Source organism: Xiphophorus hellerii, chromosome 11 (assembly GCF_003331165.1).
Source record: "Xiphophorus hellerii strain 12219 chromosome 11, Xiphophorus_hellerii-4.1, whole genome shotgun sequence".
NCBI classification, from domain to species: Eukaryota; Metazoa; Chordata; class Actinopteri; order Cyprinodontiformes; family Poeciliidae; genus Xiphophorus; species Xiphophorus hellerii.
In genome coordinates this window covers 1,278,971-1,303,076 of record NC_045682.1, presented here as the reverse complement: position 1 = coordinate 1,303,076, position 24,106 = coordinate 1,278,971, and the positions used below count along the sequence as shown (strand labels likewise).

The 24,106-nt window shown below is 37.3% G+C and overlaps 1 protein-coding gene and 1 long non-coding RNA gene across 7 annotated transcripts in view; one reads left to right on the top strand and one right to left on the bottom strand.

The window, feature by feature from the left end:
• The window catches only part of LOC116727857 (glutamate receptor 1-like), a 137,245-nt gene extending 115,081 nt beyond the window's left edge, over window positions 1-22,164 (top strand). Inside the window, exons 16-18 of one of the 6 annotated variants that reach the window (XR_004340871.1) lie at window positions 7,393-7,507; window positions 9,885-9,999; window positions 15,960-16,094. Coding sequence is in view for 2 of the 6 variants with exons in the window: in XM_032575512.1 (XP_032431403.1) it covers window positions 7,393-7,507; window positions 15,960-16,094; window positions 21,337-21,549 (463 nt within the window). In the remaining 4 variants the exon portion in view is untranslated. Of the gene's footprint in view, window positions 1-7,392; window positions 7,508-9,884; window positions 10,000-14,227; window positions 14,298-15,959; window positions 16,095-21,336 lie in introns of those variants that run through there. The other 5 variants (XR_004340873.1, XR_004340872.1, XM_032575512.1 and 2 more) reach the window with 5 other exon arrangements.
• Window positions 738-22,766, bottom strand: LOC116727874 (uncharacterized). Its single transcript, XR_004340882.1, has 4 exons — window positions 22,754-22,766; window positions 17,612-17,626; window positions 10,018-10,022; window positions 738-1,067 (listed from the first exon to the last, which is right to left on the bottom strand). It is a non-coding gene; the product is annotated as an uncharacterized LOC116727874 (long non-coding RNA).
• Between the last annotated feature and the right edge of the window lie 1,340 nt (window positions 22,767-24,106).

The following is a 24,106-nucleotide window of genomic DNA, read 5'->3' as shown; positions in this document are numbered from 1 at the left end:
TATGATACACAGAATTGAAATTAGAAACAAAAGATAAATTGCACAGTTTATCAGAAAGTTAAAAAGTTTTAAACCAACTTAAGAAAGTTCATAAATGGCATAATGATTTAGTCTTTTCCTGCCTTTGCGCTTATGGACAAATACATTGGATGAAGTTGGCTGAATAATTTTTGCAAAATAACTTGCAAACACAACATTAATCACCAAAATGGAACCAGATTCTAGTCTAAAAGTTTCTTCAGTTATTCAGAGAATTCATGGCAGTAATACAAGTAGGTCACATATTTATTGGGGCCTGCCCATAGCAATGCATAGGGAGAGCAGTGACTGACTTGCGAACCAAGTTAGTCACTGCCAATAGAATGTCTCTTTATTATTCTTCCGTCACCGTTAATGCGGCTTGTACCGCTGCGTGCCCACCCACAAAAGTGGTATCAAAACGTGCGGCTTGATGTCGGGGAAGGGAGCTATTACTTTTGTTGGGAATCAGAGTTACGATGGCGACGTAAAAAGCGAAAAACGAGCAAAATTTCCAACTGCCGAAACACAGAGTGTAACTGACACCAACTGCCGCTTTGTTAGAGTGAGAATTGAAGTGTATTTTTGACCCCAAAACAATTTTGAAATTGCCATCACGCCCACAAATATCGCCCTATAGGTATCAAACTCGGTCATGACATTGATACGCATGCCTGCTCCGGTAAAATGTATTCAAAATTTTGCTAGGGCTTACGGTTTTCTGTCAAGGTGCTTCAGAGCGAAATCATGCGCCAGGATAACTGACGCTGTCCCAGATTCACTTCCATGTATTTCTAAAAAATTTCAGAGCTTGGCGCACACCATCTTTGTCTCATCACTGTTATTACTGTGAGTGAGGTAGAGATATGAATCGCGGGACTATTGGAGACGACAAATAGCCCTCTCATACGCTTCCAACGGTTTTCAAATACGTATCATGGTTCCCGAACAGGAAGGAGTTGTTCGGACTGCTTTTTTCATATAAACTAACTGGGTCTCTCACAAAGAGAATTCTTTCTCCACCTTTCTGTCTCACACACACATGACAGCTGAGCTGCTCTTTAGAACTACAATGACTGAAGGTTAGGACTACAACATGGCGGACACTCAGTGCCTACAAAAGAGGTCTGAGCTGAATGAAAGAACTACAACATGGCAGAACTGTCAGTTACTACAGAGGAGGAATGAGTTGGCCTTTAGAACAACTTGTGTTTTGGGCTTTTTATAACTGATGTTACTCAACCATTGTTACACATGGGTTTAGTGTGGCAATTTAAAATTTAGCTTAATGAAAATTTCAAAATAAAAGCCTTGACAATTTTTATATCAGTTAATTGCTCTTTTGGGCATTGTATAACTGATTTTACCCAACCATTGTTACACATGGGATTAGAGTGCCATTTAAAATGAAGCTTACTGAAAATTTCAAAATAAAAGCCTCAATATTCCTGTCAGGTTAATATTAGCCTGCATTATCTTGTTCTTTCAGGTTAGGGCACTGGCTTGCGAGAGCCAGTGCATTAGCATTAGCCTTTGACCTAATGCTAATGGATAGGACTACAAATACGCCATATCTGTAGGTCTAACTAACGCTCAGTTAAAACAGAGGACTGAGCTGCCATTTAGAACTACTGGCTGTTTTGCCAGTAAATAACTAATTTAACCCAAACAACAATTCTATATGAAGCTTACTGAAAATGTCAAGATAAAAACCTCAATATCCCTCTGAGGATAGTCACAGATTGACTTCCATGTATTTCTGAAAAGATTTCTGAGCTCAGCACACACCATCTTTCTCTCATCACTGTTATTACTGTGAGTGAGGTAGAGATATGAATCGCAGTACTATCGGAGACAACAAATAGCCCTCTCAGATGCCTCAAACGGTTTTTGAATACGTGTCTTGGTTCCCGAACGGGAAGGAGTTGTTCGAACTGCTTTTTTGGAGTCAAACTGGCTGGCTCAAACAGAGAATTGTTATGCCCAACATTTCTAAAACTAGTTGTGGCAGCCTTATTAGAGAAAACGCTGTTGTCACCATATAACAGGGTTTTTTATTGTGACAGGACAATATTTTTCTGAATACCTTGATAAGAACTACATGATCTAGCACATTAGAGCTATAAACATTTAGTTTTTAGTAAGAGTGGACATTCACTGCTTCTTTATCTCAGGTTTATTCTGATGAAAATAAATAAAAGGCAATGCGTAGCACAACGCAAGCATCTTTTAAAAAGTTTTACTTTGAAATCATTGATCATTATGTCAGATGTTTACATTGATCATAGAATTCAAATCTTCATAAAAAAGACAACAAAAATATGTTGTTGGAATCCTAATAAACCCAAAACTGAACATGTTTCCCCATGTTCATTCAGCAAAAGAATGCAGAGTTTTTTTAAAATTTGATTTAATTGAATACAGTTGAACTAAACTAAAAGTTGGCTAAATATTTTTTAAAGCTTAGATTTTTACTTGACAGCAGAATTTGAAAAATTTATTTTCCTTTCCTTTGTGTTTGACATAAAATGAAAAATTTATCAGATGTTCTATATTGCTCTTATTATTTCTACCTCATGTCAGCATTTTTATATTCAAGCCAGAAACAAAAAGACTTCACAGAGGAAACTGGTGCTTTCTGAATGTAATCATTTGTTCCTTTATGTAGGAAAATACTCAATCAGGGAATTGTTTGTGTGGAGAACTCAGTCTTTGTGATCCACTTTTTCTGTCTCCATGTTTCTATGCTTTTGAGCTGCAAAAGAAAAACACAAACCAATTCACTGCTTTGAAGGGGGGGAAAAGTCATATAAAAGGCAGATTCAGTGTTCAGTTGCTAAGCAACATAGTTGTGCTAAAGCACTTGAATGCAGAACATTTATTTTAATCAACTTCACTCATGAAAAGCATTAGCTCTGTGTGAAGAGTCGGTGCTGTCTCTGGCTATTAACTGCTGTCATGGTGACAAATAAACACATCCTCTTTCATTTTTGCATATTAGGACATAATAAATAAAATCATCTGGTATTTAGCAGATTTTTAAAGCTAAAGAAATATAATCTCAGAAGAGCAATACAACATTAACATGAAATTCCATTTGAATTGCCATTGCAATTGCTACTAGGTTGTAGCTAAATTACGGGAGGAAATTTAAGCTTTAAGACAAATCTGGCATTAATATGAATGGTGATGTCTTTTATGCTGCTGTGCAGGCAATGAAAACACAACGTTTTCATTTGAAATGGGAAACATTGCTGCAACTAAAAGCTGCCTCTTTTCAAGAAATGATAGCAGAGAAACAGTCTATATGCTTATGTGCAAATCTTACATTATTTTCTCATAAAAGTAGCTTTTCTTAATTTTTTAAGTTTATGTAACATTTTGCAAAACATTATGTCTGTGATTATTCTGACTATGATTCTGATTACCCTATGATATTGAACTTGTAAAAATAAACAGACTCTACTCCTCTATTCTTCCTGCTGAAGAACTCAAGGCACTCACATAATTGAGCGTATTTTGAGCGGACCATAGCGGACGTTTGCCAGACACGTCTGCTCACAGGTCAATTTTTACATCACAGTACAATGTTCACATTGAACTGTTTTGTATGCAATACCGAGCTCATCAGGTTTCAACCATTCAGAAGGACACTGCTCAACCAGACTGCCACTTTGTGCTGCATTAACAGGCGTGCGGTGGCTGTCCTGAAGAGGAAACATAAGACTAGGTGCCGAACTTGCTAGTATCCATTTGGATTGTGGAAATTAAGGAATTTATCTTGAGAAATGTAGGCAGTTGGTACACTCGACTATGAAATCTTAACAGTGGACAGTGTGTGCGGACTTCATGTGGCTCACAGAATACACATAGTATTGTGGGCGATAGTGGCAATGGCAGTAGGAGTTCACCCTGCAATTGGTGGATCACTGGTTTGATTCCCGGTCCACCCGCCTTTGTTGTCTGTGTCCCTGAGCAAGAGGCTTCACCCACAGTGCCTGCTGGTGTTGGTCAGAGGGGTTGATGGTGCACAATTTGTAGTCTTTCTTCTTTCCCAGGGCAGCTGTAGCTATATTCCAGCAGTTTGCTGTCAACAGTGTGAATGAGCCCTTTGAGATTTCCATTGGAGATGTAAAGGGCTTCATTAATAAATTGATTATTATCACTAGAATGCCCAAGTATGTGGGATGCTTTTGGCCTTTAAAACATAAACAGGAAATGAAGATGTGAAGGACCAGCTGAAAGGAGAGAACACTTCATTGTTTCTGTCTCCAGATGCTGATGGCCAATTTTCTCTCCTCCTTTAGAAAATGCTATAATTCCTATTGTACACCAGCAGCTGGCCATAATATTATTAAGAATTATGTCAATATTCCTTAAAAAGATAGGAAAACAAAGAGGATGGGTAAGGAAAGGCTAGGCTAAAGCTTCTTTCAAAACAACTGTAGCTCATGTTTCTTTTGACAGTCACTGACCTCGTTAGCTCGCTTTTAAGATTCATTGAAAACAGAGTCTAGATGAAGTGACAGAGTGTAGAAACACACTAAAAGCTTCTCTGTTGTTGCTGTGGTTTCTATCACTGAAGTAACTGTAGGAATGTTCACTTAGATGTCTTTATATAACAGAAATCGAGTTTTTAAACATCCCCACTTCAAAAAGCATTCTTAAAACTATGAAAAAAAAAATCCATAAAAATTCCATTGTGCATTTGGACAAGTTGTGCAAAATGCAACAGAGAATCTACCTATGTTTGCATCAAAGCATAATATTTACAAGGCCTTATTTTTAACATCCTGTTTTTGAATTTTGACTTAATATCTGGTTAAATAAATTATCACTCTGCCTTAAGTTTCTTGTTCGTCTGAGGTTGAATTCAACTCATTAAAAAAAAAGAATATTTCATATTCTGAAAGAGGATGTGCTTTGATTTTGTCTTCGTCTCATGTTTGTTGTTTATGTCTGGTTAAAGTGAAGCATTTGCAAGAGTTTTGTTCATAAATGTAAACATCAAAGCATCTGAGAGTTGCACGTTCTCCACACAGAATTTGGGGTGGAGTTTGACAAACTCAACCGATTCATCACTCCCCCAATTATACTTTTGACTCATCAACCTGCTCACTTCAATATTTGATTCCAGCTAGTGGTAACTGAACAGTATGCAGTACATCATACCTCATACTGAAAGTCTTCACATATTTATCATTTGAATTATTTATAAACTGGAGAAATGGGCAAAAAGAGAAAATACAATTGGATTTATTAAAAGATTTGATATTATGTTACAATAGATACTATTTTTGATATTTATGGACCCACGCAGCTGCAGTCCCAACTTGAATCTGATTTTTTAAAATCTACAGAGGACCTTCGAATGATTGCACAGAAACCTTCCAGCCTCAAAAGCTTGTCTTAAAATTTTAAAATATCAGTGGAAATATTCGAATATAAAGTAAGCAATTACAAGAATTCAAAATTGATACTCCTTTTATACTGCTTTATCTTTTGAGAAATAACTTCTTCTTTCCGATCAGAAAAACCTGGTTACGTGATGATGCATTTAATCTACATCTACCAGTTCTTTGAATAATTTTACACATAATTGTATTTGCAATCCCAGATTTTTTACTTAAAATCAGCTGTTCAAGAATTCTCTCTATCCAATGTGGCTGAGTTAGTTTGCTGAGAAGAAATGGAAACTTCTATTATCTAATACATGTAATGTATAATGTAATGCACATAATGAGGAGCCCACAGTGATATTAATATGCCCTTGAATATCCTGCTAAGATTGTGCATATAGTGACAGATTTATATTATCTTTATCTAACAGGAAGCCACCCTGAAGAAACAAATCCACTCATTTAAATTTGAGCGCTGTTGTGATCTGCAGTTGGTGCTCTAGAACAAAACTCTTATTCTCTAATATATTAAGCATCATTGTTCATATTATCATATCATCAGTGCTAGCGCTGCACTGTAACTTTGATCATCATCTGCATGTGAAGAGGAACAACAGTCAGGTGTGTTTCATTTATGACTCACACTTTGAATCACTAGTTCTGACCTCATGTAAGTAAATCTTTGAATGTTTTTCCTCTTTTATTTATCAGGTAATGAATGAAGGTTGATGAAAGTTCACAGAAATCAGTTACAAATTCACTGATTGTTTTTCATCCCAGATTACTTCATTGTCTGAACATCACAGGCTGCTCTGTCTTTAACAATATAGTTTTCTTTCTGCTAAAGTGCTGGGTTTAACCAATGCATTTAAGAAACTGATAAATCAGTTTAGCATTTGATAAAGAGTAAGAAGTTCTGATGAAGCATACAACTGCTTATTGATGTTTAAAGATGAAGCCCAAAAGGCACCTGAGGTTTCCAGCATTCATGCAAGCACAGGTTGGATTAGGAGTATTTTAATCCCAGCAGTTATTTTCCTAATGTCATTATAGTTTTGTTTCATCAGTCCAGGCCTCCTTGTAATCTTTTAAGATGGTGTTATCTGAAAGATTTCTGAAAGTAGTTGAACTTTTTTGCTTGTTTTCTTTGTCTCTGTCCCTCTGACACTTTCAATGACTTTGGCTTGTTTCTTAATTTACCCAATTCTGAGTCAATAAGATATGAATTACTAAACTCAGTGGATAAATCTATGATGCATAAGGGACGTCTTGGTAAAGTATTTGTCTTTAGACATTCTTCTTGGACATAATTTATTCCCCTTTCTGTAATTGTATCAATAAACAATATTTTGACAAAGAAAAAATTATTTTAAATCCAGTAGTCATTCTGAGAGTGCTATTGGATGAAAAGCAGAGACTCAACTGATGGTGATGCATATTTCTATTTCTGTGTCATATCTGTTTTAGGTTAATATATGTTGAAGGTTTGCCTTTCATATGGTGGATATACGGTATATAAATAGGTTTTTGACCTCATAGTTTGTCCTTCTCTTTCTAATTTTTTCAGCACAAAATAGAGAAATTATTTGTTTGCAAACAGAGCAGATGCATGCACAATTTGACTGCAGCAAGAGCAGGGCACCCTTTAAACTCTCACTAGTTGCCATGGTTACCAGCATTTATCTTGCTGTTTTAACATTAGCTAGCATGTTGTTGGCATACTACAACTGAAACAAGAAACCTTGACATGAATGTTTGCTTTCAGAAACCAGAAAAATGTCAAATCTCTGTTATAAACCTGAAGCCACTTGGATGTGATGAGAGGATGGTCTGGGCTGAAAGCAGTGAACTTGTCCTTACATGCACCATTCATTAGACTCATGCAGCTGTACTGATGTTGCGTTCCTCAATATGGCAGTCTTCATTAACACCAAGTTCCCTTCTTATCCCTTATTGTTACTATCGTCCCCTGTAGAAACCCTGTTAACTTGGCAGTGTTAAAACTGAACGAGCAGGGCCTGTTGGACAAATTGAAAAACAGATGGTGGTATGACAAGGGAGAGTGCGGCATCGGGGGAGGGGACTCCAAGGTCAGATCACCGTAACCCTGACGGGTAACGACAGGCAATGGTACACAGGGGTAACCGGCAGAAAGGCACAGCTTCAGTAGCGAGCATGAAACCCTCTGGGAACAAATCAGAAAAACATGAATTCTACTCTCTCATTCTCTGATTGTTGGGGTATTTTCATAACTATTTCAAAAGTCAGCAGTTAATGACCAAAATATTTATGCTTCATATGTTGTTTTCTTCAGGTTAGTAGGTTTTTATACTATACACTTCCCAACTTTATGTGGCATACAATGATGCCTAGATGGAGCAGTGCTAGTCATATATTTGTACATAATGCTGTAACCACATGTGCAGCTGTGCTCAGGAGTCTTATGTACAAACGCACTCGTAGATTATATGTGTCATGCAAGAATATAATTGCAATTTTAATAAACTCTGCACTGAGTACAATGAGATTTTCCTCAAAATTGTGGAAGCACTGTCATCATTTATTTGTGACTCAGTAAATAATATTATGCATCTTGTTTATTTTTTATCTTGTATTTTTTTCTATTTCTTATTATGCTTGTTTTATCTTTTTGTTATGGACATTCTTATGTGTCTGGAATAACAGATATGATGATGATGATGATGTTTTAAGGATCATTTGAGGCCTAGCCATTCATCCTTAAACACAAACTCCTTGGACCTCATTGACATGTATATCCTCACATTCACAAAGTTTCTCCTTCAGTTTAACCTTGGCTTTTCAGTAAGAAGTGCAGTTATCACTACAACCTTGTAGAGGGCTATGATGCTGTGTTTTGTACATTGTTGACTTGAAGAGATGAAGGACAGAAAAATAGCAAATTATGGCATGAACATCTGTGCAGTTTTTTTAGTTTCTGAGTGGCAAATAATCAAAATAGGGATAACTGAATCCCCCAAACAGTTATGTTTGAAAACAAGCACTGACAATGTATAAAAGATGGGAATGCATGCAGAAGTCCAAGGAGATACAAGGTTTACCCCACACAGGGAACCCATATGTAGTAGTTGCCACCCATTACCTCCCCCCCACACACCTTCTTTAAATTTTCTTCATAAAACAGAATTGGTGTCAAATATTTGTGCTGATTTGTGCAGCAAAAAATGTTGTTTTCGCCTCCTTAAAGATATTAATAAATATTTTCCAGGGTCATAACAAATTGTCAAACCAGACAGTCCATGTTTACAAAATCAAGCAAATTTGGTGTCAATCAACTGTCCTAATATTTAGCTGAACAAAAACAATCAATAAATTTTTATCAATCTTGTTTGATTTTGTTAATGTACCAGGGAGGGAAGGGCAGGTTGATCTCTAGTGAACTCTGGAAACATTTTATTTTTTATTTCAAAAATTATAATGGCACAAACATACATTTGTGCTGCACTGACTCAGCACAGTTGATTGACAACATTTTCTGTCTGATTTTGTAAATTACTGGACTGGATGGATGACCTTTGTTGACCTCTAAAGATGTTTAGTAACATCTTTAAAATGATAGCGGCACAAATGTTTGAAACCAATTTGTTTAATTGAAGAAGTGAAGAAACCCATCAGGATTATCAAGCTGTCAGATCCCATAATAGGTTTTCATTTTGAAGACATCCAGCTAACCAAACATCTCACAGGATATCCCAACTTGTTGTTATTTTAATTATTTAAATATAATTAATTATTTAATGATTTTAATAACTAAAGAATTTTGAGTGTTTCAAAGTTTCTGGATGTTTCCCTGGAACAGAAGCTTCAGTTGACTTTTTATAGAAGTTCAAACCATTAACTTAAAAAGTATAATTCTGCATGAAAACCACCTAACCAGTTGATCAGGCAAATTTATTGTTTTAAATACCCCTTTGATCAGTTGGTTTCTTGTTCTTGGACAGTTTCTACCCAGCAATCCAAAAAGCTTCACCTCCTGCAGTCTCTTTGGCCTTCACCATGACAGAAAACAGTATTTACTGATTATATTCACTTTGCTCAGTGAAAGAAAGTTTCCCAGAGTGTTTTCAGCTGCTGTCGGTTACCCAAAGTGATATAGTAATACACATCTCGCATGTAGGGAGTCAGGCCAAACTAAGCTAGATGGAGTATTAATGCATATCACTTTGATACAATTTCCAATATTTTTTGTGTTGTTGTTTCTGTTTTCTGTTTGTTTTGTTTTCTTTCTGTTGTCGAGCTGTTACTTGTAGTGTATTACAGCATCTGTACTGCTAATGGAACTTTTTGCTAAAATTGTTCTACAACCACCGCTGCTGCTGCAGCTGCGGCCAACGCAGTTGAACAATAACATAACATAACATGGATGTGCATAATGTTATTTATGTTATTTCCAATCCCACCCACTCCCCTTCCCTTGATTCTCTGAAGAATCCCAGTAAATCTAGCAGTACTGAAGCTCAATGAACAAGCCGTCTTAGACAAGTTGAAAAACAAGTGGTGGTATGACAAGGGAGAATGTGGACACAAGGACTCCGGCAGAAAGGTCAGTTCTTGAGGTGACTTAGCCTGGTACCATGGTCATGCATTGGTTTGCCCCAACATCCTCCCCACTTTCTCCTGCCCCTTTTCAAAATACCCCAGATCCACAGCAAGAACACTGAGGTAGTTCAATTCAGCTCTTTTTTTTTTACTTTTGAAGCTAGATTTTTCCCTGTGGGATGACTAACATTAACTGTAGATTATAGTTAATAGACAGGTGATTCCCATTTTACTACAACTTCCTTCTCATCCCAACTCCTACATTTTGCACATTTTAATTATTTATTTTAATCATTTTCCTGGGTAGCATGATTATGCACTGTACAACTACAATGATCTATAAAGATGAAAACCAGATTTATCAGGTATTTGGTTCATTTAGCAGAAATCAATAAAAAATGTCTATAAATGCACCCAGATCTTAAAAAAGTGTCAATGCAGTTGCATGTTCTGGATTCATTCTACGCAGAAACAAGAATGGTTCAAAGAAAAAAAATAAAAGTTCATGTATGGATGACTTGGATGAGAAGATCAAAAGCTTAAATGTAGGAGTTGGGGTGTCTCTAGTAGAATGAATTCACCTTTTAAACCTGAAAAGAGAGAGAGATTTCATCTAATTAGAGCTGTGATGTGTTTTCTTAAAATATTTGGCATCTACTTTAAATTGTAATACAGAATAAAAGTTTGGAATTTTAGGGTAAAAATATATCTTATTGGTGATCATTAAAGAGAAGGCAAGAAGCTGGTTAGCTTAGGTTAAAGTAATGAGGCAGCAGTTGACCTAGCTATGAACTAAAGATAAAAAATAATTTCATATAATTTAAAAGAAAACCAAACTGGCTTGCTTTACCATAACTGTGTAACTGTAATGTTTTAGTTACATATGAGTGTCATATTGAAAGCTTTGCTGCATGGTTAATGTTTTCACACTCTTGTGGTGTTGGGTACTGCAGCATCAACATGTGATTTTTCTCTCCACACCAAAGGTTCTTAAGTAGAATGCTTTAAATTTGTAGTCTGCTAAACTTTGCTGTTACAATTTGCACTTAAGAATCTTCAGCACTTTCGAGTCATTTCTCTGGCAGAATTTTGAAAACTAAATTGAACGAACAATGGTGACATAGTTATTAAAAGGACAGAAAGCATTTTGAATCACAAGAACCAAATTTAGTGGCACACCATGTGTCGCCAATGACAACATTCCCATTTGCACCTTCATTAAATAATCTGGATTGCTTTTTTCTTTATAAATATCCAAAACATTTAAACCAATTGACCATTGTTAAATGTAAACTGATCAGAATATTTTTTAAAACATATTTTGGCATTTTTAAAACCTTGATTCCATCAAAGACAGGTAGAAAAATGTGCCATTAATGCTGATTTGACATTAGTGCTAAATAATTCAAATGAAGTGATACAAGAAAGCCACAACATCTAGACTGGTCAGAGATGGATAAACCTGGCTTTTTGATTTGCAGCAATGCATGCAAACTGGCAAATGAATTAAAAAAAACATGAAATATATTTTTGTTGTCCTGTCTACAAATACAGAAAAGTCTTATGTTTCTAACTGATATATTTCTGCCAATCGAAGAAGGGAATTCTGAGGTTTTCAGGTTGTTTCTTGTCCGAATTGAGTAACATTTTGCTTGTTCTTTGTATCAAGCTTTAAATTGAGCTAACCAGCTTCATGTCTACTCTACTACTATATTAAACCTCTCAACTTTAGCCAAACAAGCACCAGAATGGCAAAAGTCTTGTCTGTCTTGTAGCACACAGAGTTTAGGTTTACTGAATAATTTTATTTATGGAATCAGAATTTATCACTGCTGCTGATTGTTCTGGAGAACAAAAGAGGGAAATAATTATAGACCAGTACAAATGAGGATTCTGATGACAGAAAGTTTGTTTTGTATGTTTGTAATGTCACATTTATGTGAATTGATGAGAAGATTTGCCAAGATTAAACCTGTTTTGTCACCTTTTGTTCTACAGATAAGGTCTTTTCATGTCTCCAGATCAGATTTTTTTCCACTCAGCCCTCTTTCTGTTCTTCAGAATATTCAGTGGTCAGCACAGTTCAGTGGAAGCAGTCGCAGACACAAGGGCGAGCTGCTCTGCAGAGAAATGTGGCTTTTTACATCACGTTTTAACCCAAATCCTGCCTGCCTTTGTAGGCACATTTGAAGAATATTTTAAGCTTCGCTGGTGGCAAAAAAAAAGCTTTCTTGAGGCTTGAGGATGTGGAAAATACTTTTTGTTTCTTGCCTTGGGCGATGTTTAGTCATTTAAGCTTTGACAAATAAAATCTGGCCTTGAAGGAAATTTTCAGATCAAAGCAAGATTTCCATTTTTACTCTTTCTGAATACATCAGATGTAAAAAGTCACAGTTTCCAATCCGAATTTTTTTTTTTCTATTTTCCTCACTGGTGTCTCAGCTTATGGCTGCTCTCCAGTAGTTATCAAATCCAATGACCACAGCTTTCCCTCTTCTCCTTTTCCTTCCCAGACACACTCCTTGATGTTTTTGTCTCCAATCTGTCATGAACCTCCTCTTTTGCTCTGAACTCTCTGAGTAACGGAACGTGACTAACCTGGAGATGTTCATCAGTCTGTCAAGGAGACAGCTTACTGTCATACTGAAGCTGCAGCAACAAGACACTCACTGCCATTTGGCTTCTTACAAGAAATGTCACATGGAGGCAGTAAAAAATGTCCAAAACTTTATTTTTATCTGGTAGAAATGTATCAATTCAGTTGAAGTCTATTTTTTATGTAACTCCAGCATAGAACAAATGTAATTTTATGGCACTTAAATTTAGAAAACAAGTTTAAATTATATCAAGTATTCTATAGCATCATTTATGATGCTATAGAATATAGAATCATCTACAAGTTTTTCATTTTGGTTAGTTTTAAAGTTAAAAGTTCAACACTGCAGAAACAAAAAAATCTTACCAAGTACTTATAGTCTAGCTTTTGGTGCAAATATCTTAGTACACTTGAAATAAGACAAAAGTATTTTACAAGAAATTTACAGCAAGATATAAGAGCTTGTTTTAATTCCTTAATATTGATTAAAAAAAAAAGGTACTAATTCCACTGGCAGATTTGGTCACTTATAATAACATTTTTCCCTTGTTAGAATATAAGTGAAATAATCCATAGCACTTGTACCTTTTCATCAATATTAAGAAATATTTAACCTTAAACAAGCTGCTATATCTTGCTGAAGTTCTTTGTAAGTTAGTTCTGTCTCATTTCAAGTGTACATTTGCGCAATTACTTTAAAATGCTTCTGTCCCAAACTAAGCCTGAAGACACAAAGCTATTTTGCCAATGGCAAAAGACACAGGCTTTCTCCTTAGGTTTAAAGCCAGAGAAAAGGCCTGAATTTTACACACAGCAAGTCGACACAAAGAGACACTTTTTTAATGAAATAGTACAAGTAGGTTCCAAAATTTTCTGACATTACAGGGGCCTGTTACTTCTAAATACAATGTCTTGCAGGTGAATATAAATACAAATGCAGCTTAAGCTAAATTTGTTACCCGATTAAAAACAAATCCACTTGGGAATACTCCATGGCCAAGTCATATCACATGCAGTGGCCACAGTTAACTCAGTTGTCCTAGTTCAATCCTTCCATGTGCTTCATGTCTTTTGATTCTTCCTGTCCTACTATTGAAAAAGGCCACTAGTGCCACAAAATCCTTACAAACTAACAAAGAACAGATCTGAATTTAAGGACAAAGGGAACTCAAACTTTTTCAGATTGTTCACATCGTAAAATCATCAGTTTCAAAATTTCTCACATAATCCAAGACATTCCTGTGTGAATGAGCCCATCTTCTTCAGCCTGGTATTAGTCTGACCTTAAGCTGTCTCTTCAGACTCCTCAGCTGTTGACTGCAGAACAAATTCTATGATGGGTTCACAAAATTTCTATGAATAAAAATTAGGAGTTTAGTGTTCTTTGTCTATGTTATGAAAGGCTGCATGGTTGAGAGTCAGTGAAACTAAGATGCATGTGATGAAAGTAATGACACAAAAATGAGATCTTGCGAAGAATATATGTTCCACCTTTTACAGAATAAAGACTAACACAAATAATGTTTATTAATAAAATAGTTGGACTCATCCTCTGATGATAGTATAAAAGTCAATAAAGTGTTTTCTATTATTTTAGAGAATGTTTCTTTTGCTTGTTTTTGTTTTATTCTATTAGATTTTTCTTCCTGCATGAGTTTGCATGCGACAAACAGAAGACAGTGTATCATCAGAGGCGGTGATTTGAGGTAACTAAGAGCAAATCCACTCTCACTAAATATGAGCTCACCAACAATTCATCAACAGAGATATTACATATTTAGCTATTTTGTGTACAATTACAAGTGGTTCTTGTTAGATTCTCTTTATGTGGTGACATTATAGTGCATATTTTTAGGCACAATTCAAAGTAAAATGAGAACTTTCAAACGGGAAACAGACCAAGGGAAGAACATACCAAATGAAGTTCTGAAACTAAATCAAAAATCCAGACCCAATATTCTTCTGTGATGATCATGATGATGATGACGACGACGATGATGATGACCAGGCACTGTGAGGAAAACAATGGAAACAATCTGAATGTGAGGGAAAGAAAAGTATTTGCTAAAATTATGTATTTGTACCCTTGAGACAAGAAAGAAATGCTCCAACATTGAAATTGAAAGTTGGGCACTAAGAAGGATAAAGATTTGGTTGACAACCAGACCTGAGTTGGAAATAAAACTGATTTCATTCACAAGCAGCTGCCACAAAAAGGAAGAAAAAACATCAGAGCTCATGGGGTGGTTTTAGAAGTGGACTTGTGGTCTTATCAAAAGTCCGACAGAATATGTTGTTAGCGGAGATATTGTGGGTTTGGTGATGTCATCCATGTTGTGTCCTCAAACAAATGCTGTGTTTTTGCATAATGTGATCAAACAGTGAGGCCCCAGTAAGCTCCACCCTTAAACCTGGAGCAGGACAGGCAAGATTCAAACAGAATATTTACACAGGAAGCATAAAATCTTAAATCTAGTAGGATAAAGGCATAAGTGGCACTCAGACATTGCTGCCAATTAGTGAATTCAGAAGTTTGAATCCCTCACATGTCCTTTGTGTTGTCCTGTTTTGGACTGGCAACCTGTGCAGGTTGTACCCTGCCTCTTGCTGGAGAACATAAATTTGAGCATGTTTGTTGCAAAACAATAAGAGTGCAGATTTGTGGGAGAGTAGTTCAAAACCTCAGGGTGGAAATAAGAAATTCTTCTCTTAAATTGTGTTTTCCTAATATATGGATGAAAATTTTTCTCATAGTACTGCTGTGTAGTTATAAGGCTCTTTTAGTGGTCACCTGGTCACCTTCATTCCCAGTTTTGTAATCTTATTGACTGATAACACTATTAGTCCACTTATGCCACCCACTCAATCAGTCGGTGCAAGTTAAAGTGTTTATTTTATAAACCTTTTCATTTCATTAGTTTATCTCTAATTCTAATTTAAAAATCAGTTTATTGTCAAATGACTGAATACTATAGTTTCCCCCCCAAAAAAATGGTAATAATTGTGGCAAACGATGGAAAATACAATAATATATTCCTTGTTGCTAGAATCACAGAAAAGTATGGATATGGTCAGATTAGATCAAATAAGGTATATATTGCTGTTGGTGATCTGCATGATTTCTACCACAACAAACAAAAGTTATGTTTCATTCATAATTTTTAATACCATTTGGACTTCAGTAGGAGCTGTTTCAATTCTAATTTATTGGAGTGTTACCTCATTTCACAGCCTCTGAATGAAGAATGTGTCTTTCTTTTCGGATAAGCCAGAAAGTTAACTGTTTGGTTATTCAGTAAAATTTATTGCGATCTCATGACCAGCAGCACCATGTCTGTTTCCCTAACTCCACCACTCTGTAATGACAGGACAAGACAAGCGCGCTCAGTTTGAGTAATGTAGCTGGAGTATTCTACATTCTGATTGGTGGACTTGGGCTGGCCATGCTGGTGGCATTGGCTGAGTTCTGCTACAAGTCTCGGATCGAGTCCAGGAGGATGAAGGTGAGTCTTTAAACTACTGCATGTTGTCTGCTGACTCCTGCATTACATTAATAATAAAAGTCGATCATTTTCCAACCAGGACAACTCTGCAGTTCAACTCTCTACAACTCTCTGTAAAAAAACAGGCAGAGACAATAAAAGCTGAGCATACAGGATCAAAATATAAATTATAAGAAAACCTCTGTTACATGAATCTCAGTTTTCAGATTGATCGTAATCTTTATATCAATTCATTAACTACAACATAAGCTCCAGCTTTTCTTGTTATTGTCTAGGGGGACTTTTAATCGTTTTCTGTCTGAAAACTGCAGCTTAAGTGTTCCTCACCTTATTTATGTGACTTATTTTTTCTTTTTAAAGTATTTCATGTTTGACTGGACGAATTCCCAAAGGTGGACCAAGCTGTTTGGACTTTGACAAGCTTAAAAATACTTTTGGCCCAGAGTGAAAGAGCAACTCAACTTGCTTGATGGTCTAGATCCTAAAATAGTTAACATCAGCATCTTGGGCAAGGCTTTCTGAAAATATATCTAAACTAAAACAGAACTTAAAAAGAAGCAGTTAAATTTAAAAAACACATTTGAGCAAAAACAATCCTCTATATACACTGCAAAGACACAAAATCTTACCAATTAACTGACACAGATTCTAGTGCAGAATACTTCCTTTTCATCAGTATCAAAGGAATCGACTTAAAACAAGCTCCTAGACTGGTGACCTGTTTGTCCTATCTTTTGTGGATCAGAGCACAGAAGACAAACAATCATGAACACAGACAACTATGGATAATTTAGAGAGATCAATTAATCTGACAGTCATGTTTTTGAACTTTGGGAGGAAGTCAGAGTACACAGAGAGAACCTAAATACCTTAACTGAGCTCAAATAACAACAGTAAGTTAGGTCATAAAACATGTGCCTAGAAATTTAATAGCCATTTATGTCTTCAGAATAAGACTCTACAGTATCTTTCTGCTCTCTATGCCTTTCAATTCTTAATCTGACTGTTCATTCACTAAGAGATTTCACATTGTATGTTTTCACAGATAGAGCTTTATTTTTAGTTGTGAGCATCAGCTGCTGCTGTTTTTCAGTATGTTGCCACAGGGCAGCAGCACCAAACATGACTTCCATTTCAAAGTGAATCAACTGAACTCTGCTCAGCTGCCACTCCAGCTTCTGACTCCTCATCACTGCTGCCGTCTGAGTGTGATGAAATTGTGGAGGACTCGTCACAGACTGCGTTATTTTATGCCGTGGCTTTGAAGAGTGGCTCAGAAGAAACAAACAAGTCATTAGAAGCTAGTGTGAGCTAAGAGTGCTCTCTTTTACGTTGGACTTTTGTTATTCCCTTGTCATGTGCGTCTGTGCACAAAACGACTTGAAGTGCTCTCTGAAGGCAGCGATGACGCAACATGTGGAAGATTTCATCAGTAAGAGCAGATGGAGGGGCTTGTAGACCAGATTTAGACAACAGTTTTATGCATAAGCAAGGAGTGCTGCACCTGTTATCAATACAGAGGATACATGCATCTTGCAAAATGATCACATTTTGTCATGCCGAGCCGGTCCAACCCCTCGGGGGCGCACCGAGGGGAGTCAACTCCTGAGACTGTGAGGGGTGCTTAATAAAACCAAGACATTTGTTGTTGTTGTTTGTCCAACAGTGAGAGTCATTGAAATCCAAAGGTTTTGGAAACAATTTCAACTTCTTACTGGTGCATGTCAATACATGCATGTACCCCAATTTGCAGAAGGCAAATTTGGGTACTCAACCCAAACTTGCCTTCTGATTTGGCTGTCGATACCTGAAATTGTAAGAAATTTCAGGTATCGAAATTGGGGACCATTAAGCCAGTGGTCCCCAACCACCGGGCCGCAGACCGGTACCTGTCCGCGGACCAATTGGTACCGGGCCGCGCAAGAAATAATGAACTACTTCCGGATCTTTTATTATGAAAATCCTAAACCGGATTTTACCGGTTACGTCTTTTGAGCCAACTTGCAGCAGAATGAGTAACAAAACAACATCGGAGTACAGTGAACCCTCGCTATTTCGCGGTTCACCTTTCACGGTCTCGCTGCTTCACGGATTTGCATCGTGCATTGTGTTCTGCATTCTGATTGGCTAAACAGTCTCTCCGCTTCTTCTCTACCTGTGTATCAACAACGTTGCAGTTTAATATGTACACGTACGTAAAACAGCTTGCCATATTTAACATAATCGATGGTGGCATGTCGGTTTATAAGAATCTTTTTGCCCAGAAGAAAAAAGAGCGACAACAGCTACCGATAACAATGTTCTTCTCTCGAAAAAACACACCTGCACCGCGGGCTTTAGAAGAAAAAAAAAAACCCGCTACAGAGTGGAGTCAGGATGCAGCGGCTCAGTCAGAAGAGCAGTGAAATACTCGTGAGTCACTATTTGTGCTACTGTACTTTGTTTTTTTTTCTTTTTTCATAATAATTTTTTATTTTCTCCCCTTCTAATCCAATGCTGCAGGTCGCGGTGGGGCGGCGCTGATCTCCGCAATTCGGGCACGGGAATCCGCTTTCAGTTCATATTAAAATTATTATTTTACAGTACAGTAGTTATTTGTAAAAAAAAAAAAAAAGTTTATACAGTACTTTTTATTTGTTAAACAAATGTTTGGGCCTGTAAAGAGGTTTTGTTCTTTGGTTTCAATGTATTATGGAATATTTCATTGTATAATAATTGTAAAAAAATAAAGGTTCCTACTTCGCGGATTTCGCCTATCACGGGTTCTTTTTGGAACGTAACCGCCGCGAAAAACGAGGGGGTTAGACTCGATACTTACGACGCGCACCCTCCGGTCCGCAGCAAAATTGCGAAGGGCTGACCGGTCCGCGCGACCAAAAAGGTTGGGGACCACTGCATTAAGCATCTTTGTTGTTGGGAATTACTGCTAAAAATACTCAATGTTTGGTCTTGGGAAGTCAATATTAACATTTGGAAAGAAATTGAAAGAGCTGAGACTCCATGACACTGTCTTAACTTGCTTCCCAAAGCAAGCATTTCGACTTTATTTGTGCTAACATGCATCTCCAATGAATTACTAGATTGCATTGCAAAGGGGTTTTCAATAACACTTGTAACCTTTTATTCTGTAAAAAAAAGAAAAAAAGAAAAGTTGATCCCCAGTTGTAACAGTACAATTCACACTCTGGCTTGGTGATTTATTTTCCCCATATGAAAATCTGATTATTTCTAAACTAAAGGCATTTTCTTCGGTGTTTAGGTTTTTCTGAGCATTTTTGCCTGTGTGAAGCTCTCTGTCTCTCTGTGCGTCACCTCTCAATAAAACTAATGATGTGGATCCAGAGTTAATATCCTGACTGGAGCCTCTGAGGCATTCACACGCCCTCGCTTTTTGCTACCAAGCTTCCACAGTCATCTCACAGATTGGAGCAAATAAATCCCAGGTTTATTCATTTACAGAAGCTAAACCTCACAGTGAGCATTCCCACATCTGCCTCCAGCTTTTACCTCAGCAGCAGGAATTTAACTGTTCACATTCCACATGGAAATCCTGCAGCTTGTGCTTAGTTCTTCTTTCAGTTAGTTAACATAACTTTCTGTTTTTCTAGAGGGTTTTATTTTATTGACACACCCAGGGTATATGTGCTCCAGGTACCACAGGACATCTGTCTCTTATTCAAATCATCCCTGCTGATTTTGATGGAAACTGACAGTCTGAACAGAAACAAGTCTTTCTTTTCAGTAAGGCGTTTGTTTTACTGAAATCAATCAATGATGGTGGTGTTTATGGACTGTGGGAGGAAGTCAGAGTACCCAGAGAGAACCCAGCATGCACAGGGTTCTCATGCAACATGTAAACTCAATGCAGAAAGAAACTGAGCCTGGATTTGAACTGAGGACCTTCTGTCTGCAAGGCAACAGTGCTACCAACTGTGTCACTGTGTAGCACGAATCTGAAAATCGTGCATATAAAGCATTAAAAGCACTTTCACTTTAGTGAGGTATAAGACAGGATCACAGTTTTCACATTTTTTTGAGTTATTATTTCTTTATCGGGTTTGGAAATTTGCTCCAAAATTAAGATGAATGCAGAAACCTGGTATAAATTTATTTCATGAAGATTTTATTTATGTGAGAAAATTGTCACCCTAAACGGAGTAGTGTACATTTGCATCAGCCACCGGATTTGTTCCTTTCTAGAATTAAAGCTGTAGTATGTAGCCTTTATAAAAAAATATGTTTTTAACATATTAAAATTATAATTATCCTATGACAATATATGACAGAATGTCTGCAAAACATCTAGCTCCTTTGTCTTGTCCCAGGGTTTTATTGCTGTCAATCACTCCTGTACTCACATCACCTCTCTCAACCCCAGTTTGCTCTCTGCTACTCTGGTTCACATGAGGCTGGTTAGCATGATCACTGACGACAGTGGATAAACAGTTTTCCTGGAAAGGTAAGTTGTTTCCAGGAAAACTGGAAACAACTTACCTATTATTAGCTATTATTAAATGTGCTAATAGCTAAATCCGCTATTAGCACATTTAGCAGTGTACAGTACACAGGAGGTGATTGACAATGCTAAGATGCTACCCTCGGCTCTGATTGGTTGTTTTTACTGGTGAACTTCTTCAGATGGCAATATTAGCACTTGGAGAATGTGAAGGAGTTTGACATTTTCAGAGATTATCTGTCTCATATTACAGTCACAACATTGTGACAACTTTAACAAATATGGAAAAATCATATTTTTGTTGCAGGTACATACTGCAGCTTTAAGTTTGGAGGGCTGCACAAAATAATTCAGAGGGCCGTAAATGATCCCATCCCACACTTTAGATAACACTGAATTAGAGCCTCAATCAACAATTGTGTGTAACAAATAGGATACGTTTTTATGGTAAAACGTGACTTTATTTTGGTGGTAGGAGTTGAGTGAGGGTAGGGGTCGAGTTGGGTGGCAGGATGGAGTGTGTGTGGTTTATATGTGTGTTTTCAGGTATATGGCTCAACCTACCCCACACACAGGGTAAGTTGAGCCATCTCTTACAAAGCAAAAATATATTGCAGTATATTGGAAAATATAATGCAACACATATAAACAATGCATTCACACAGCAACTGTATGAGTGTAAATGAAAAATGGCTCATCTTATCCCATTTTCCCCTAGCATGATCTTAGCTGGAATTCATATTTCTAAATTTTGTTTTTGATTTTTCTCGCAACTCTGCCTTACAGGAATTAATTGATGCGGCCATGATGAGTACCAGCCTCAGAGGGATGGCAGGTGGAGTTGGGGGTGGTGCTGCGGCAAGTATGAGTGGTGGAGCAACAGGACGCGGGGGAGAGAACGGCCGCGTGGTGGCGCACGACTTCCCGAAAGCTGGAACTCAGGGTTTACCCTGCATGAGCAAAGCAGCAGGGCGGGGACTGTCCTCCACGGGCATGTGACACAAACCCAGCCAACTGATTGGATGCCATTCTCATGTCTTTTGAAAAGGGATGACTGAGAGAAATAGGTCTAGGTTAGCAGACAAGATGAGAGAAGTTAATCAAATAGGTAAACTGAGAAAGAATTATTTAATACAATGAGAAATATCAAATGGAAGTTCAGATGTAAACATGGAGAGTGTTACAAAGCAGGCAGACTAAAGGATGTTCATGTTACACTTAAATGGCCCAAATGCAGCCGAACTCTAATGTACAGAGAGCACCTAAATAGTCCACCTGAGCAGCACTAAGCTCCTGAAGCCAGCTGGGCTCAATATCAACTGGAACTATTTTTTCTACAAACGCTGTCTTATACTGAACTCCTTGTCTTCTGCAATAACAGGATCTGATTTTTTTAAGCTTCATAATGGCTGAATTTATGCACTGTTTTTTCTTGTCCTTTGATTCTCTTTTCTTTCCTTCTTGTTCAGATTCAAAAACATAGCTGTCTCACATTCACATTAACACCACTCTTCTGGGGGTGAGATGTTTGAGCATGTGAACATTTGAAATGCTTGTTTACTCTGAAATACAGACTGTGATGTAAAACCTGAAGAAAATGTTGATCTAAACAGATGGCTGTCTTGATGATAATATTGTTAAGCTGCAACACCCTTGTTAGATATTTGTACTGTTTTGTTTACTTGGATTCATCCAAGTAAAGGCTTACCTTCAGGTAAGCCAGATACAGAAATTTCTAAAGCCTGATTGCATTCATAACAAGACATTGTTGGCCACTGTGAAACGGAACTTTTGTGTTGAAAATTATACTAATATGTAGTAATCTCATCCTGATCAGATCAAAAAATCAGCAAAAACCCACAATGACATACAGCACATGACATATTACACTGCATTTGTATTTCCTTTAATAGAACTAAACAAAAAGAAGCAGTGTAAGGAGGGATTCACGGTCGACTCATCGACAAGAAGACCTGTCGATGAGTCTCCCTTGGCTGGAAAAAGTCCATATCATCACAGTTCAGCCATAATGCTTGACAGTTGTAATAATATGAATTGAAATATCCTGTGTTTGGTTTTCACCAAACATGATGCTGTGGATTATAGCCAAATCTATGATTTTTACCAGGGCCGTGCAGAGACCTATGGAGGGGCGGGGCTCACATTTGAAAAAGGGGCACATTGAACAAAAACTCCGTACAACAACATAGCAACAACCCATATTAATAAAGAATCTAATTGGATCCTACTATATCATTGCCATCATGCGGGGAAATGCAAAGCAAATGTAGTCTATATTTTCCCCAACAGGTAAAAAGTTTCTGTTTCTGCTGCTGACAGTCCTGGAGGGCTGAGCTGATCTGAGACTGTAGCTGTTAAACAGACCAGAGGAGAGAAGGTCAAAGGTTATAAAGTTATGAAATAAGCTAATTTGCTGCCATTTTACTAATTAAGCCCTAATAATATCCATTTAACCTCTAGAACAACCTGGCTGCAGACTGATTTATAGATCAAAAAGCTCAAAAGGGTTAACTCTATATAATAGTTTGATGTTAAACCTCTAGACCTAGAATTATAAGACTGGAATATCAAGGCAAAGAAAACTCAGTACCTGCTGGTAGCTGCCACTCAGGGGCCTCCAGACACTCAGGGGCCCCTAGAAATGGTTTAATTGTAACACAGACCATAGATCTAAACCTGTAGCATCATTTATAGAGAATGACAATGCTATTACATTTTATTTAATGCATTCAGTTGAGAAAAATAAATAGTACTTTTAGGATTTAATTAGGACTTTTACTTTGTAAAAGTTTAAAGAATCATCTTGATAGTTTGATTGTTGTGTTACCATGGCTACAATATGGTATAATCTTTGTGTTTGAATTGGGTTTGTTCACAAATACATCACAGCAAATAACCAATAATCAGTGATTGATTTTAAACTCAGCCAATAAACCTGATCTCCCTCTCACAGATTCACCTGATCGACATTTAAACATGTTAGTCATGCTGAGGTTCTTAGTAGGACGGGTTCCGGAGGGAGAGGGGTTCTGTCTAAGGCCCCATATTACCTTGGGCTGGCCCTGGAGGAACAGCTGCTGCAATGCGCATCTCATACCTGGAATCTACCTGGAATCCCCCGGTGGCCCCTGCCAGTCCCCCGATGCTTTGGAGACATTTTGGTTCATTTCATTGCGGCATGTTTGGCTTTTTGCTGCGGTTCTAATTATTGCTACAATATTTTCTCTGATGTTTATTTTGTGACTCTGATTGGGTCGAATCTTCCTTTAACACTTGAGGTTCTGCAATAACTTCTATTTACAGCCCAGAACCTCCAGCCCAGATCCCATCAGCAGAGGCTTTAACCTGCCTGGTAGAAACATTAAGGAGAAGCAGAGCGAACAGAGAGCAGGTGGTACCAGGTGGTACTGCTGCGTTGCGACTTGCGGTGACAGTTGGTACCGTGTCTTATGTCTGATATAAAGACAGATATTCTTTATATCTGTCGGTTAAGCTGCCTGTAGAGAACTGGGCTTTTAGCAGAATGATCAAGTTA